This window comes from Heterodontus francisci, chromosome 36 (genome assembly GCF_036365525.1).
Source record: "Heterodontus francisci isolate sHetFra1 chromosome 36, sHetFra1.hap1, whole genome shotgun sequence".
NCBI classification, from domain to species: Eukaryota; Metazoa; Chordata; class Chondrichthyes; order Heterodontiformes; family Heterodontidae; genus Heterodontus; species Heterodontus francisci.
In genome coordinates, this window is record NC_090406.1 from 2,427,961 (window position 1) to 2,443,852 (window position 15,892).

Consider the following 15,892-nt stretch of genomic DNA (forward strand, 5'->3'; position numbering starts at 1 on the left):
TCTTGATGAGGGCTACCATTAACTGCAGTAGCAAAATATGTTGGACGCACCCATCGGCATACAGTGCTGCTTAGATAGTAATGAAATTGGGCACAATGATGCAGCCAAGCGAGTAGCTCATACCTCTGGTCTCTGTGTGTGATCTTTGATAAGTGGAGTTTACTCTGTAATATGTTTGCTCTGCTCCCCAGCATGCCTGAATTACAGAAACTGCAGCAGTTGAAGGATGAGACTGGCGAGTTGTCGTCTGCAGATGAGAAACGCTACCGTGCACTTAAAAGGACAGCAGAGCGGGAGCTACTAATGGTAAGAAACCCGTCGCAATCTCTTTCTGACTTCTGTTTCATTAAATCGAGTGCTCTGTAGCTTCCAGAGCGCACGTGTTCGGTATTCGCTACAAAACTCCTGTTCGCAGTGCTGAATGTTGGTGTTTTGGGAGGAGGGTGGAGTAGCACAGGATGTTCCAGGATCGGGTAGATAAGGAGTCCTGGGGCTTGGGGCTGGTGGAATCAGGTGTCTGGGAGCAGGGCCAGGAGCTGCGTGCCCAATGGGTTGGGGTTTGATGGACATGAGAGGTTGTCTGTATCTTTGGCGAGGTCTAGAGGAATTGTATTTTTATTTGCTGCAGTAATGCTACCTGCTACTTGAAGGGTTTCTGGTCTCCGTTTTTGCCTCCTAAATCTACCGGACTGTGGTGTTTTTCAGAATGCCGACGTTATTTGCTGTACCTGCGTAGGAGCTGGTGACCCACGCCTGGCTAAGATGCAGTTCCGTTCCATTCTGATTGATGAGAGCACACAGGCCACAGAGCCTGAATGTATGGTCCCCGTGGTCTTGGGAGCAAAGCAGGTATGTTGTGTGTAGTTTGCTGCACAAGTTCATGGTGCTGGTGCCAGGACTGGACATGCACTGGGTTTCATATTGTGACGACAAGGGCTGAGTTTACATAGTGAAGTTTATGCATTATTAGGTCCACAATCAGATGTTCTGATTCATTGGCATATTACAGTGAAGAGCTTGTGTAGGTGAACATGACAGATCTGGCTATACAGCACAGCAGCAAGTTGATTTCCCAAAAGATGTGTCAACTTATCCATCAGATTTTGCTGTGTAAACTGGCTTGGGAATAATCTGGTTAAACCTGTAAGAATCTGGATGGACTTATGGTGAGTTTGCATTTGATTTGTGCCACTTGGTGCTGGGCTGAGACTGCCCATTTTATTGATTAGATTAGATTAGAGATACAGCACTGAAACAGGCCCTTCGGCCCACCGAGTCTGTGCCGAACATCAACCACCCATTTATACTAATCCTACACTAATCCCATATTCCTACCAAACATCCCCACCTGTCCCTATATTTCCCTACCACCTACCTACACTAGTGAGAATTTATAATGGCCAATTTACCTATCAACCTGCAAGTCTTTTGGCTTGTGGGAGGAAACCGGAGCACCCGGAGAAAACCCACGCGAGATCCCTATTGTCAGCGGAGGGAGGGAGATTTTCATATATTCAATGAGCAGCCTCCACTGCTGTCTGTGGAAGAGAATTCCAAAGATTAATGACCCTCTGAGAAGAAATTCCTCCTCATCTACGTCTTAAATAGGAGACCCTTTATTTTAAAACTGTGCTTCCTAGTTCTAGATTCCCCCACAAAGGAAACATCCCCATCAAGCCCCCCCTCAGAACCTTATATGTTTCAATAAGATCACCTCTCATTCTTGCAAACTTCAATGAGTATAGGCCCAACCTGCACAACCTTTCCGCATAAGACAACCCCTCCTTTCAGCAATCAGCCAAGTGAATCCCCCCTCAAGTAAGGAGACCAAAACTGTGCACAGTACTCTAGGTGCAATCTCACCAATGCCCTGTACAGCTGTAGCAAGACTGCCCTAATTTTATACTCCATCTCCTTTGCAGCATTCCATTTACCGCCTTAATTACTTGCTGTATCTGTATGCTAACTTTTTATGATTACGAGGACACCCAGGCCCCTCTGTACAGCAGCATTTTGCAGTCTCCATGTAAATATTCTGCTTTTCTATTCTTCCCTCAAAGTGGACAACCTCACTTTTTCCCACATCATACTCCATCTGCCATATTTTTGCCACTCACCCAATCTATTTATATCTCTTTGAAGACTGTGTCCTCCTCACAACTTGCTTTCCTTAATGGCGCAGTTCTAAAGTGTGTGCAGGAACAGAGGGACCTGAGGGTGCATGTGCATAGATCTTTGAAGGTGTTAGGATATACTGAAAGAGTGGTTAGTAAAGAATATGGGATCTTGGGCTTCATAAATGGAGGCCATGAATACAAAAGCAGGGAAGTTATGCTGGACCATTATAAAGCTCTCATTAGGCCCCAGCTGGAGTATTACATCCAGTTCTGGTCACACTCTATAGGAAGGATGTGAGGGTCCTTGAGAGGGTGCAGAGAAGATTTACTAGAATGGTTCCAGGGATGGAGGACTTTAGTTACAAGATTAGGTTGGAAAAGCTGGGATTGTTCTCCTTAGAGCAAAGGAGATTGAGGGGCGATTTAATAGCCGTGGACAAGATTATGACAGGCTTAGATAACTTAGACTAGGAAAAACTGTTCCCATTAACAAATGGTACAAGGACTAGGGGACACAGATTAAAAGCTTTGGGCAAAAGATGCAAGAGGAATATGAGGACGTTTTTTTTATGCAGCGGATGGTAATGACCTGGAACTCGCTGCCCACAAGGGTGGTGGAAGCAGAAACAATCGATGACTTCAAGAGGAAGTCGGATGGTCACCTGTGTGTGAGAGAGAGAAACACTCGCAGGACTATGGGGATCAAATCAAGGAGTGGGACTGACTGCATAGCTCTGCAGAGAGCTGGCATAGACTTGATGGGCTGAATAGCCTCCTGTGCCATAAATGACTATGATCTATCTTTGTATTGTCTGTAAATTTGGCTACAATACATTCTGTCCCTTCATCCCAGTCATTAATATAGATCATAAATAGTTAAGGCCCCAGCTCTGATCTTCTGTGGCACTTCACTGGTTACAGTTTGCCAACCTGAAAATAACTCATTTACCCCACTCTGTTTTCTGTTAGCCAGTTTCTATCCATGTGTTACTCCCAACACCGTGAGCTCTTATCTTGTGCACCTTATCAAATCCAAATACTACATCTACTGGTTTCCCTTTATCCACCCTGCTTGTTACATGTCAAAGAACTCTTAATACATTTGTCAAACATGATTTCACTTTCATAAAACCATGTTGACTCTACCTGATTGCAGTGTAATTTTCTAAATGTCCTGCTACTGCTTTAATAATGGATTCTAACATTTTCCCAATGACAGATGTTAGGTGAACTGTTTCCTGCTTTCTGTCTCCCTCCTTTCTTGAATAGAGGTGTTACATTTGTGGTTTTCAAATCCGCTGGGACCTTTCCAGAATCTAGGGAATTTTGGAAGATCACAACCAATGCATCCAGCATCTCTGCAGCCATTTCTTCTTTTAGGACCCTAGGATGCAGACTATCAAGTCCAGGGCACTTGTCAGCCTTTAGTCCCATTAGTTTTCCTAGTACTTTTTCTCTAGTGATTTATTGATGGTTACTAATCCCAAAGAGCCAAATTTTCTCAATTGCCACCTTGTCCCTGAGTATGGTTCAGCCTCATACTGAGGGAATGCACTTCTGTCACAGTTTAGGCATACCAGCCTTTCCTAAAACAAACCAGGTAAGATGACTTTTGCTTTCTGGCTATGAGACAAATTGAGGACAGTAACTGGTAAATGAGTGAAACCGTGAATTTGAGCTGTATGGTGTGTTTCTTTCAGCTGATCTTAGTGGGTGACCATTGCCAGCTTGGTCCGGTGGTCATGTGTAAGAAAGCTGCTAAAGCTGGTCTTTCTCAGTCGCTGTTTGAGCGTCTGGTTGTTCTGGGGATCCGACCAATTCGTCTGCAAGTCCAGTACCGGATGCATCCAGCTCTCAGTGCCTTTCCATCCAATATCTTCTATGAGGGTTCACTGCAAAATGGCGTCACTGCAGGTAAGAACATCAGAATCAGGGGAATTGCAAATTGCTGCTGAAATCATTTGTTTCCAAACTGAGGTCCCTGGACCCTGCGTCTCAGGTCATTGAGTTTCTGACTGCTGTTGTCAGGATTCTGTATTTGCTGTACACTGGCGTTACTTCTCTTGCTGTGCACTGACAAACATTTGTGCAGTCGTCACATTGTTGATTTGAGCAGCTGATGTTTTTTGGGAGTTAGAGCAGGGGTCCCTGGGAGTGTGACTGAATTTGTGGAGATCCCCTCACCTAGTTCTAAAACCACTGGCTTTAAATTATACTATGATGCAAGTCATGCTTTTCCAGGTGCTGGATGCTGGAACATTGGCCCAGCTTGGCGTTCCTGTATCATTATGATTAGTGGTAGATACTGGTGAGAACAGAAGCCCCACTCCCCAAACTAAAACAAGCTACCAATAAATAAACAGATCAAGGCAGATCCTCACAATGTGGGATGCGTGACACCATTCTTCAGCCTTTCCTCATAAGACAACCCTTTCATCCCAGGAATCAGCCTAGTGAACCTTCATTGAACTGTTTCCATTGCAAGCATATCCCTCCTTAAGTAAGGAGACCAAAACTGTACACAGGTCTAAGGCGCAGTCTCACCAATGTCCTGTACAACATAGCAAGACTTCCTGACTAGTAATGCAGAAAAGAAAGGAACGAAATAAGGTAGAATGTTTAGATTAGAAGAGGGCTAATTTCAACACAATGAGAAGGGATCTAGCCAGGGTAAAATGGAACCAAAATAAAAGCAAAATACTGCGGATGCTGGAAATATGAAATAAAAACAAGAAATGCTGGAACCACTCAGCAGGTCTGGCAGCATCTGTGGAAAGAGAAGCAGAGTTAACGTTTCGGGTCAGTGACCCTTCTTCGGAACGAGCAAATATTAGAAATGTCAAAGGTTATAAGCAAGTGAGCCGGGGGTGGGGCAAGAGATAACAAAGGAGAAGGTGTAGATTGGACAAGGCCACATAGCTGACCAAAATGGAACCAAAGACTGACAGGAAGAGTTTTATTGGAACAATGGGTTATCTTTAAGGAAGAGATGCTTCAGGTACGGGCTAGGTACATTCCAACAAGGGCGAAAGGTGGGGGGACCAAAAACAGGACTCCTTGGATGACGAGGGAGATGGAGATTCTGATTAAACCAAACAAAGGGGTGTATGTTGCACGTTGGGTGAATTCTTCAAGTGAGAACCAGACCATATACAATAAGTTGAGATCGGAAGTGAAGAGGAAAATAAGACTGGCAAAGAGAGACTGAGAATAGAATGGTAAACAACATAAAAGGGAAACCAAAAATCTTCGACCAGCATGTAAATAGTAAGCGGGTAGAGTGGGGCTTATTAGGGACAAAGTGGGTAATATAGGCTTAGAGATGCAGGGCAAAACTAATATACTTAATGAATACTTTGTATCAGTGTCCACTATGGAAGTGGAATCTGATAAAATATCGGTAGAAGTGGAAAGAGTAGAGGCAATGGACAAGGTAAAAATTGAGGTGGGGGAGGAGGTACTAAGAAGGCTGGCTATGCTTAGGGTAGATAAGTCACCTGGTCCGGATGACTTGCTTCCCAGGTTGCTAAAGGAAGTGGGCTGGAGATAGTGGAAGGGCTTGCCATATCTTCCCTGGATGCACGGGAGGTTCCAGAGGTATGGAGAGTGGCAAATGTGGCACCCTTATTCAAGAAAGGGTGTAAAGACAGTCCTAGCAACTAGAGGCCAGTTAGTTTAACGTCAGTGGTGGGTCAGGTTTTGGAAACTATAATGGAAAAAATCAACAGGCATTTGAGAGATTCAAGGTTAATTAAGGATAGCCATGGATTTGTAAAAGGCAGATCATGCTTGATTAATTGAATTTTTTGATGAAGTAACAAGGTTAATGTAGGGAATGCAGTGGATGTTTATATGTTTAAGAAAGCGTTTAAGGTACTACATAAAAGGCTGGTGAACAAAATTGAGGGTCAGTGTCCAATTGGATTAAAAAATTGGCTTAAAGGCAGAAAACAAGTCATCATAAATGGGTTATTTTTCAGGCTGGAGGATGGTAGACGGTGCTGTACCCCAAGGGTCAGTGCTGGGTCCACTGCTTTATTTGCTGTAGATAAATTATTTGGATGTTGGAATACAGAGTAGAATCTTGAAATTTGCCAGTGACACCAAGAGAGGTGACAGATGGAATTTAATACTGGCAAGTATGAGGTGATGCATTTTGGCAGAAGGAATAGGGATTGACAATATACACTTAATGGCACAGTTCTAAAGAGTGTGTAGGAACAGAGGGACCTGGGGGTGCATGTGCATAGATCTTTGAAGGTGGCAGGACATATTGAGAGCGTGGTTAGTAAATATATGGGATCTTGGGCTTCATAAATAGAGGCGTTGAGTACAAAAGCAGGGATGTTATGCTGAACCTTTATAAAGCTCTGGTTAGGTCCCAACTGGAGTATTGCATTCAGTTCTGGTCACCATACTTCAGGAAGGATGTGAGGGTCCTTGAGAGGGTGCAAAGGAGATTTACCAGAATGGTTTCCGGGATGGGGGATTTTAGTTACATGGTTAGGTTGGAAAAGCTGGGTTTGTTCTCCTTAGAACAAAGGAGATTTAATATAAGTGTACAAGATTATGGCAGTCTTAAGTTAGACAAGGAAAAGCTGTTCCCATTAACTGATGGTACAAGGACAAGAAAAGGTTTTGGGCAAGAGATGCGGTGCAATATGAGGAATTTTTTAAAAATGCAGCGGGTGGTAATGACTTGGAACGTGCTGCCCATAAGGGCGGTGGAAGTGGAGACTGTGATTTCAAAAGGAAATTTGATGGGTACTTGAAGGAAATAAACTTGTCCCGCTCGGTTCCCGTAGCCCTGTGAGTGGGACTGACTAGGTAACTCCATGGCAAGCCGGCAGGGACTAGATGGGCCAAATGGCCTCCTCCTGTGCTGTAATTGACTCTGACTCTTGTTTCAAAGGAAACCCAGCCTCATCTCTCTACTTTGAGTCAGATTAAAGCCAGAAGACTAAGTTTTGTTCTAAATGAACAAAATGGTTAGTAATTCTGCCAACTCAGTCCCCAATAACTCATTCTGTCTGTACAGGCAGCAAGAATGGCAGCCTAATTCAATGCCAAATAGTTTAACTTCGTGGAGGCTGGGTATCTTACTGCTGTAATGGTGGACTTAATAGGAGACTTGGAAGTAACAGTCCTAAATGTGGGTAGCCTGTGGCATTCTTGCTGGGTGAGTAGTGACACAACAGGGATTGTAGACCCTGTGACCCTCTCTGGGGTCATGCTGTTCACCGTGTTTTTTTTTTTTGGTTTCACAGCGGATCGTATTAAGAAAGGCTTTGACTTTCAGTGGCCGCAGCCAGACAAGCCGATGTTCTTCTATGTGACCCAAGGCCAGGAGGAAATTGCCAGCTCAGGGACTTCCTACCTCAATCGGTGTGTACACAGCTAACAAATTCTTGCCGAGTTGAGCTCTTCAGCCACTTGGAGGAAAGAAAATTGTATATTTTTGATCAAATGTTTCAGAATAATTCTTTCGCATATTAAACAATTTTGATTTATGTCATTCCTTTGGCTTTTTGGGGGAGGGGAAAAGGGGAGCTTTTGTTAATAAGACCATCCTGCACATCCTCAATCTGCCGCTTCATAATATATGCTTCTAAAGTGTAGTCATTATTATGGTGGCAAGTGCAGTAACCAATTTGTGCACTGTAAGATCCTAGCCTTTTTTAACCTAGAGTTGGAGGTGGGAATACTGTGGGAAGCGATTTGTTAAATTTATTGGAAACTAAGCTGAGGTGCAAAGGAAGTACTGATCGTAGCTGCAGTATTGGAACAGTGATAGGGTATGGATTCACCACCAGCCTTGCCATGTTTGGTAAGTTGAAGTTAAACCTCGCTGTATTTTCAGGACTGAGGCAGCCAATGTGGAGAAGATCACCACTAAACTGTTGAAAGCCGGAGCTAAGCCAGATCAAATCGGCATCATTACACCATACGAGGGGCAGCGGTCATACCTGGTGCAGTACATGCAGTTCAGTGGCTCTCTTCACACCAAACTCTACCAGGTAGTATGATAAATATCTTTGTGATTCTTTCTAACCAAGCTGTCAAGACTCAGTTAGTGATTCGAACTATCCTTTCTGACACCATAACAAGATTGGGTCTTTAACAGACAGTAATTACTGCAGTACAATTGTATATTGATGTTTTCTATTGAGGTTTGACTAGAGTGTGACAATTGGAACGATGGAAATAATATCATATTCCTATTTGTGTTCATGGTCCAGGAGGTAGAGATTGCCAGTGTTGATGCATTCCAGGGCCGAGAGAAGGATTTCATCATCCTGTCGTGTGTCCGAGCCAATGAGCATCAGGGCATTGGATTTCTCAATGACCCCCGCCGACTGAATGTGGCCCTCACAAGAGCAAGGTGAGGGTGAAGGGGTACAAGGGTGGGGAGGGGTCGGTAGACTGGGTACGAGAGCAAGGTGAAGCGTTGGGGGTTTACGAGGACCAGGTTCGATACGTCATCCCACCGAATCTGTGTTCTGAGTGGGGTCCCTTACTAGTGACTTCCTTTCTGAAGGTAAAGTTTAGGTTGTTTGTACAGGGCTGCGTCTTGCAGCATCGTGTCAGTCTGTGCATGAGCTGTGTTACAGATATTTCCACTATCCCTACTGCCTGACATTTGAATACATTTTCTTTTGGTTGTTTGGGGGAGAAGGATTCTTTTTTAAAATGAGACCCTTCAATGTAAATAGAGTTTACACCCATTCTGTAATTAGATGTGTACAGGATGTGATGCCTCTCAGCTTGAGTATCTGCTTCTCTGCACTTGTCATAACTCTCTTCTCATTCTTCAATCTCATCTCACTGTCATTACCAAAAGGCTGTCACTTCTGCTTAGCTTAATAAGTAGGCTGCGTTTGCTGACAACGCAACCACTATGGCGCAGTACTTGCACATGCGCAAATGCAGGTTCTTCAACTGAACGTCAGTGTCTGCGACGTTCAGACAGCTGCTGGGATTAAAGATGGCGCTGCTCAATCTATCACAGGAAATGCTTCTGGGTAGACTGTTCTTTCAAACTAACCTCACATTAAGTTGGATGGAAGCCAGTAATCTGCTATTATGTCGTTTTAGGATACTAACTGTAATCCTCGGATCCATTTAATATTCCAGTAGTCCTATTAAATTCAAAAGGAATTTTATGATTGAATTTCCATTGGACGATAGTGAATTGTCACCCCAATGAATGAAAGGAAAATCGGGCAGTGTGTAAAATGTGCTGCCAATTCGTTGTTATATGACTGACCAGGACTGATTTCACCCGAACGTAGCTACTAGCTCCCACCCCACTGACTGCTCTCCAACACCACCCCCCCACCCCCTTCCTCAGCTGCTCACTCCAGACCTCGCTGCTCCCCCCCACTCCCCTGGCCAGTTGTTCCTCGCCGCCCTGTTCTCTGGGCACTCGCTCCACGCTCACCCCCCCTCACCCCCACCCCAGCCACTAGTTCGAGACCACGCTCCTTCCCTCCTCTCGGCCACTCGCTCCTACATTTCATCAGTCGCCAGGCGGCGTTCAAAGAAGCAAGGCGGGGCACAAGGGGTGACCGAGCAAGTGGCCGAGAGGAGGGAAGCAGCGCGGCCTAGAGCTAGCAGGGGGAGGGGGTGCGGGGAGCGAGCAGCTGGAGAGCAGGGTGGCGCAAAGCAAGGAACAATCAGCCAGGGGAGTGGGGGAGAGCAGCGAGGTTTAGAGTGAGCAGCTGAGGAGAGGAAGCGTCGAAGCCTGGAGCGAGTTGTCGAGGGGGGAGAGCAGCCAGTGGGGCGGGAGCGAGTGACGGATTGAGCTCCATCAAAGTCTCCCATTTAGCTGCTTCCTCCAGCCGAGTGGAGGGGGGGGTGATGGCTGGATACCCGATATCGCGCATGCGCGAAGATGGACCAGGTGAGGAAACGCAATGACGTTCACGCTGCGCGATGATGTCATCCTGTGCACGCGCCACTTAGTCCTGGCAAGATGTAGCTGCACACTTGGCGCACTCTGTCAGCGGGCCATTCCTTTGTCAGGAATCACTTTGTAATAAGTATTCGTTCTCTGCTTGACTGGAGAAAGGTGTCCTATGAGTGGACAATATTTGAACTCTGATAAGTAGCACAAACAAGTGGAATTTAAATTTCAGACATGGTTCTTATTTGTGACAGTGCACTGGAGCTGCTGTTCCTTATATGGCCACTTGCTTCTGATATTCACCCTTCTTCACACCCATATCGAGAGGATCACTCTTGAGTGGCTGCTAATGACAGAATAGCTTCATAACTAGAGGCATTGAGTACAAAAGCAGGAAAGTTATGCTGAATCTTTATAAAGCTCTGGTTAGTCCCCTGGTAGAGTATTGGGTCCAGTTCTGATTACACGCTTTAGGCAGGATGTGAGGATCCAGAGGAGATTTACCAGAATGGTTCCAGGGATGGGGGATTTTAGTTACAAGGTTAGATTGGAAAAGTTGTGGTTGCTCTCCCTGGAGCAAAGGAGATTAAGTGGAGATTTGATAACAGTGTACAAGATTATGACTGGCTTAAATAAGTTAGACATGGAGAAACTGTTCCCATTCGCTAATGGTACAAGGACTAGGGGAGACGGATAGAAGGTTTTGAACAAACGATACAGGGGGAATGTGAGGAAGAACTTTTTTACACGGCGAGTGGTAATGATCTGGAACTCACTGCCCACGAGGGTGGTGGAAGTGGAGACGATCAATGATTCCAAAAGGAAATTGGATGAGCACTTGAAGGAAATGAACTTGCAGAATGAAAGGTATTGAGCAGGAGAGTGGGACTGACTGGATTGTTCTGCGGAGAGTCAGCATGAACTCAGTGGACCAAATGGCAGCCTCCTGTGCTGTCAATGGCACTATAACCCTAAGAGGAGCAGCATGGGTAGTCGGGGTGTACTGTTGGATTGCATTGGGTAAGCAATGGTGATGAATGGTTGGACCTTTTCCTCCTTGGTCCAAGGAGGAACTCACTGATGTGTTGGGACTCTGCTTTGCAGGTACGGTGTAATTATTGTGGGGAATCCAAAGGCTCTGTCCAAACAGCCACTGTGGAATCACCTGCTGAATTATTACAAAGAGCAGAAAGTGCTGGTAGAGGGACCACTGAACAATCTCCGCGAGAGTCTGATGCAGTTCAGCAAACCGCGGAAGCTCGTCAACACCATCAATCCGGTGAGCAAACCATACACACATTCATTTAATTGCTGGTCCAAGCTGCTGATACTTTGATATCAATCTACTCTGCTAGCTGGTTTCCTGTTTGTGAAAGTGAATGTAGACAGGATTAGTCCTTTTTCTGTATGTAGGCAGCAAGTTGTGACGTGTTCTATTTCTATACACTCATTCAAAAAATGTACTTTATTCATAAAATTCAAATGTGACAGGACAATGAAGTTCAATTTTTCAGTAGAGTTGCCTCACTATACTTGGAGGTTATATTTACATTTACATTTCATATCAAACATACAGCCCCAGTGGTTTTACACCATTTCCACACACTTGCCTTTCTTTGTTTGCAGTCAACAGTTGGAACAATTGTGGAAAAGGAGAGGTAGGGGATTGGTGAGCCACCTTCACAATTGGCCCTTTTTAATGAATATGGTTCTAAATTGCTTTTTGGGATAAGTTCCTGACAGTGTAATTTTGTTTGTTTTGATGCCTGGCCTGAGATCCCTGAGGGTGATTGACAGCTCACAACCAATGCGCTCTTCACCCCACTGCTAAATAGGAGCAGGAGTCGGCCATTCAGCCCATCGAGCTGCTCCACCATTCAGTTAAATCATTGACCTCGGGGTTGTCCAAACTTTTCGCATGGGGGTGAGCCACATTATAAGTTTGGCTTAGATGGGGGGCCGGTGAGAGAATTTGGGGACGATAAAGGCATTAAAAATGATAGTATTAATCAAACAAACGATGGTGCACTTTTGTGTCGAAGCTTTAAATGAGGTTAATTTATTGACTTACTTTCTTGATCACTCTCCCCTCCCTCCCTCTCCTCGCTCTCTGTCTCTGACAGTTGCAGAGAGTGGGAGCACTCAGCCAATGGTTGATCAGTTTTATTTTTTAAACATCGCAAGTCGGTTTTCACAGGTGACAGTTGCTGACAGCTGGAACAACCGTTCCCCAAATTGAAACAGACTCTGCGTTTTCAGGCGGGCTTTTAAGTAAACCCTGAATCTGTCTGAAGTTGGGTATAGCTGTTTCCACTGCCAGTTGTGAAACTAACTTGCGTTTTTTTTTAAAAAGGCCAGTCTGCAAGAAGACAACAATGGGAAATTTCTCATCTGCAGTCATGGACCCCTGGCGAGGATGAGGAACGACCCGGGTACAGTTCATATCCATGGGCCACGTGTTGGACAACCCTGATCTACCTCAGCGCCACTTTCCCCCACTCTTCCCATATCCCTTGATGACATTAGTGTCCAGCTATCTATCGATTTCTACCTTGAACATGCTCAATGATTGAGCTTCCACAGCCCTCTAGGGTAGAGAATTCCAAAGATTCACTGCCCTCTGAATGAAGAAATTCCTCCTCATCTCAGTATTAAATGGCCTACCCCTTATTCTGAGACTGTGTCCCCTGGTTCTAGACTCATCAGCCAGGGGAAACATCCTTCTTGCATCCACCCTGTCATGCTCTAAGAATTTTGTAAGTTTCAATGAGATCACCTCTCATTCTCCAAAACTCTAGAGAATACAGGTCCAGTTTCCTCAATCTCTCCTCATAAGACAATTCTGCCATCCCAAGGATTAGTCTGGTGAACCTCTGTTGCACTCCCTCTATGGCACGTATATCCTTCCTGAGATAAGGAGACCAAAACTGTACACAATACTCCAGGTGCAGTCTCACCAAGGCTCTATACAATTGCACCAAGACATCGTTACTCCTGTACTCAAAACCCCTTGCAATGAAGACCAACATACAATTTGCCTTCCAAATTGCTTGCTGCACCTGCATGCTAGCTTTTCGTGACTCATGAATAAGGACACCCAGGTTCCTTTGGACATCAACACTTCCCAATCTCTCTCCATTTAAGAAATGCTGTGTCTTACTATTTTTTCAACCAAAGTGGATAATTTCACACTTATTCACATACAACTGCATCTGCCAAATGATGGCAGAGTACGCTACATCAACCTGACTCCCATGTTAGAGGGGCTGTGTTCTGGCCCTTCTCCGCAGAGTGTTGGTATGTTATTACTTGACCCCATTGTGGCTTTTGATAGTTTTATTGAACTTCGGTTCACTGAGTGGTGTTCAACATTCAAATTAATTCTTATTGATGGCCCTGAAAGCTATGATTCTTTATCAGAGCTGTTCTAATTGATATCCTTGTGTTCCAGGGAGCCAGGTTCATGACCACAGCTATGTATGATGCTCGAGAAGCCATCATCCCAGGCTCTGTGTACGACAGGAGTGGTCAGGGTAAGATTGCACTCCAATATGAATTCAGAACAGTTGGGCAGGAAATCTGATTGTGGATTCAATTAAGATAATCTGAACCCAACAGGAGGTGTTCAGCCAGTTTGTACCCTGACATACCACTATGATGGGCCTGCCGTCTAAAATTGGTTGTTGTATTGTGTTGCCGTTTCATACTGTTTGACCCCACAACTATTCATAGAAGTTCTCCTGTTGCTGCTGTGAACTTCATTAAGATGCTGTGGTAGGAGAAGCAGAGAGAGGGAGACTGCACTTGATGCAACAAATCAACTGCACCCTATACCCTGTGTAAAAGCTGTTACCCTATTGCACACAGCCTTTGTAAACACTCTGTCCTATCTCCGTGCCCCTCTGTATAAACTACAGGACAGTCAGTTTAACTTCGGTGGTGGGAAAGCTTTTAGAAATGATAATTCGGTACAAAATTAACAGTAACTTGGGACAAATTTGGATTAATTAAGGAAAGCCAATACAGATTTGTTCAGGGAAAATAGTATTTAACTAACGTGCTTGAGTTTTTTGATGAGGGTAAGGCGGTTGATCTGTACATAATGGGCTTATCAGCAAAGTTAAAGCCCATGGAATAAAAGGGGCAGTGGCAGCATGGATACGCAGTTGGCTGAGTGACCGGAAACAGAGTAGTGGTTAACGGTTTTTTGGACTGGAGAAAGGTATCTAGTGGGGTTCCCCAGGGGTCAGTGTTATATTAATGACCTAGATTTGGCCTTACAGGGCAGAGTTTCAAACTTGGATGACACAGAACTTGGAAGTATTGTGAACTGTGGGTAGTGATAAACTTCAGAAGGACATAGACAGACTGAAATGGGCAGGCAAGCAGCAGATGAAATTTAATGCGGAGAACATAAGAACTAGGAGCAGGAGTAGGCAATTCAGCCCCTCGAGCCTGCTCCGCCATTCAATACGATCATGGCTGATCTCATCTCAGCCTCAACTCCACTTTCCTGCCCGTTCTCCATAACCCTTCAACCCATTACTAATTAAAAATCAGTCTATCTCCTTAAATTTACCCAGCATCCACCGCACTCTGGGGTAGTGAATTCCAAAGACTCACGACCCTTTGAGAGAAGTAATTTCTCCTCATCTTTGTTTTAAATCTGCTACCCCTTATCCTAAAACTATGACCTCTCATTCTAGATTGCCCCATCAGAGGAAACATCCTCTCTGTGTCTACTTTGTCAATCCCCTTAATCATCATGTATACCTCAATTAGATCTCCTCTCATTCTTCTAAACTCTAGAGAGTAAAGGCCTAAACTGCTCAATATCTCTTCATAAGACAAACCCCTCATCTCTGGAATCAATCTAGTGAACCTCCTCTGAACTGCCTCCAATGCAACTACATCCGTCCTCAAGTAAGGGGACCAAAACTGTACGCAATACTCCAGGTGCAGTCTCACTAATGCCTTGTACAGTTGCAGCAACACTTCCCTACTTTTATACTCTATTCCTTTAGCAATAAATGCCAAAATTCCATTTGCCTTCCTTAGTATCTGCTGTACCTGCATTCTAGCTTTCTGCAATTCATGCACGAGGTAACCCAGATCCCTCTGCACCAAAGCACTCTGAAGTTTCTCTCCAATTAGATAATTTGCCTTTCTATTCTTCTAACCAAAATGGATAACCTCACACTTATCCACGTTAAACTCCATCTGCCAAATTTTGGCCCATTCACCTAACCTATCCATATCCATTTGTAAATTTCTTATTTCTTTATTGCAGCTTACTATCCAACCTATTTTAATGTCATCTGCAAATTTGGCTATAGTACCTTCTATCCCTGCATCCAAGTCATTAATATAGATTGTAAATAGTTGGGGCCCGAGGACTGAAACCTGTGGCACCCACTAATTACATCTTGCCAACCAGAAAAAGACCCATTTATCCCGACCCAATCCTCCATGCAAACTAATAAATTGCCCCAACCCCATGTGATCTTATCTTGTGTATTAACCTTTTGTGCGGCACCCTATCATTTTGGTAGGAAGAACCAGGAGAGGCAATGCAAATTAAAGGATACAATTCTAAAGGGGGTGCACGAGCAGAGGGCCCTTGGGGAATTTGTGCACAAATCATCGAAGGTGGCAGGGAGGTTAATGAAGCCTATGGGATCCTGGCCTTTATAAATAGGGCATAGAGTACAACAGCAAGGAAGTTATGATAAACCTGTATAATGCACTGTTTCAACCTCAACTGGAATATTGTCTCTGGTTCTGGGCACCACACATCAGGAAGGATGTGAAGGTATTAGAGAGGGTGCAGAAAAGATTCATGAAGGGTTTTGGCGATGAACTTCAGTAT

The 15,892-nt window shown here is 44.6% G+C and overlaps 1 protein-coding gene across 4 annotated transcripts in view; it reads left to right on the top strand.

Annotated features, from left to right (window-relative positions):
* The window catches only part of upf1 (UPF1 RNA helicase and ATPase), a 99,816-nt gene that overhangs the window by 77,393 nt on the left and 6,531 nt on the right, over positions 1-15,892 (top strand). For all 4 annotated transcript variants that reach the window (XM_068015957.1, XM_068015958.1, XM_068015959.1 and 1 more), the window contains exons 13-20: positions 192-306; positions 706-849; positions 3,818-4,031; positions 7,385-7,502; positions 7,978-8,134; positions 8,357-8,499; positions 11,128-11,302; positions 13,475-13,556. In XM_068015957.1, coding sequence (XP_067872058.1) covers positions 192-306; positions 706-849; positions 3,818-4,031; positions 7,385-7,502; positions 7,978-8,134; positions 8,357-8,499; positions 11,128-11,302; positions 13,475-13,556 — 1,148 coding nt within the window. The remainder of the gene's footprint in view (positions 1-191; positions 307-705; positions 850-3,817; positions 4,032-7,384; positions 7,503-7,977; positions 8,135-8,356; positions 8,500-11,127; positions 11,303-13,474; positions 13,557-15,892) is intronic.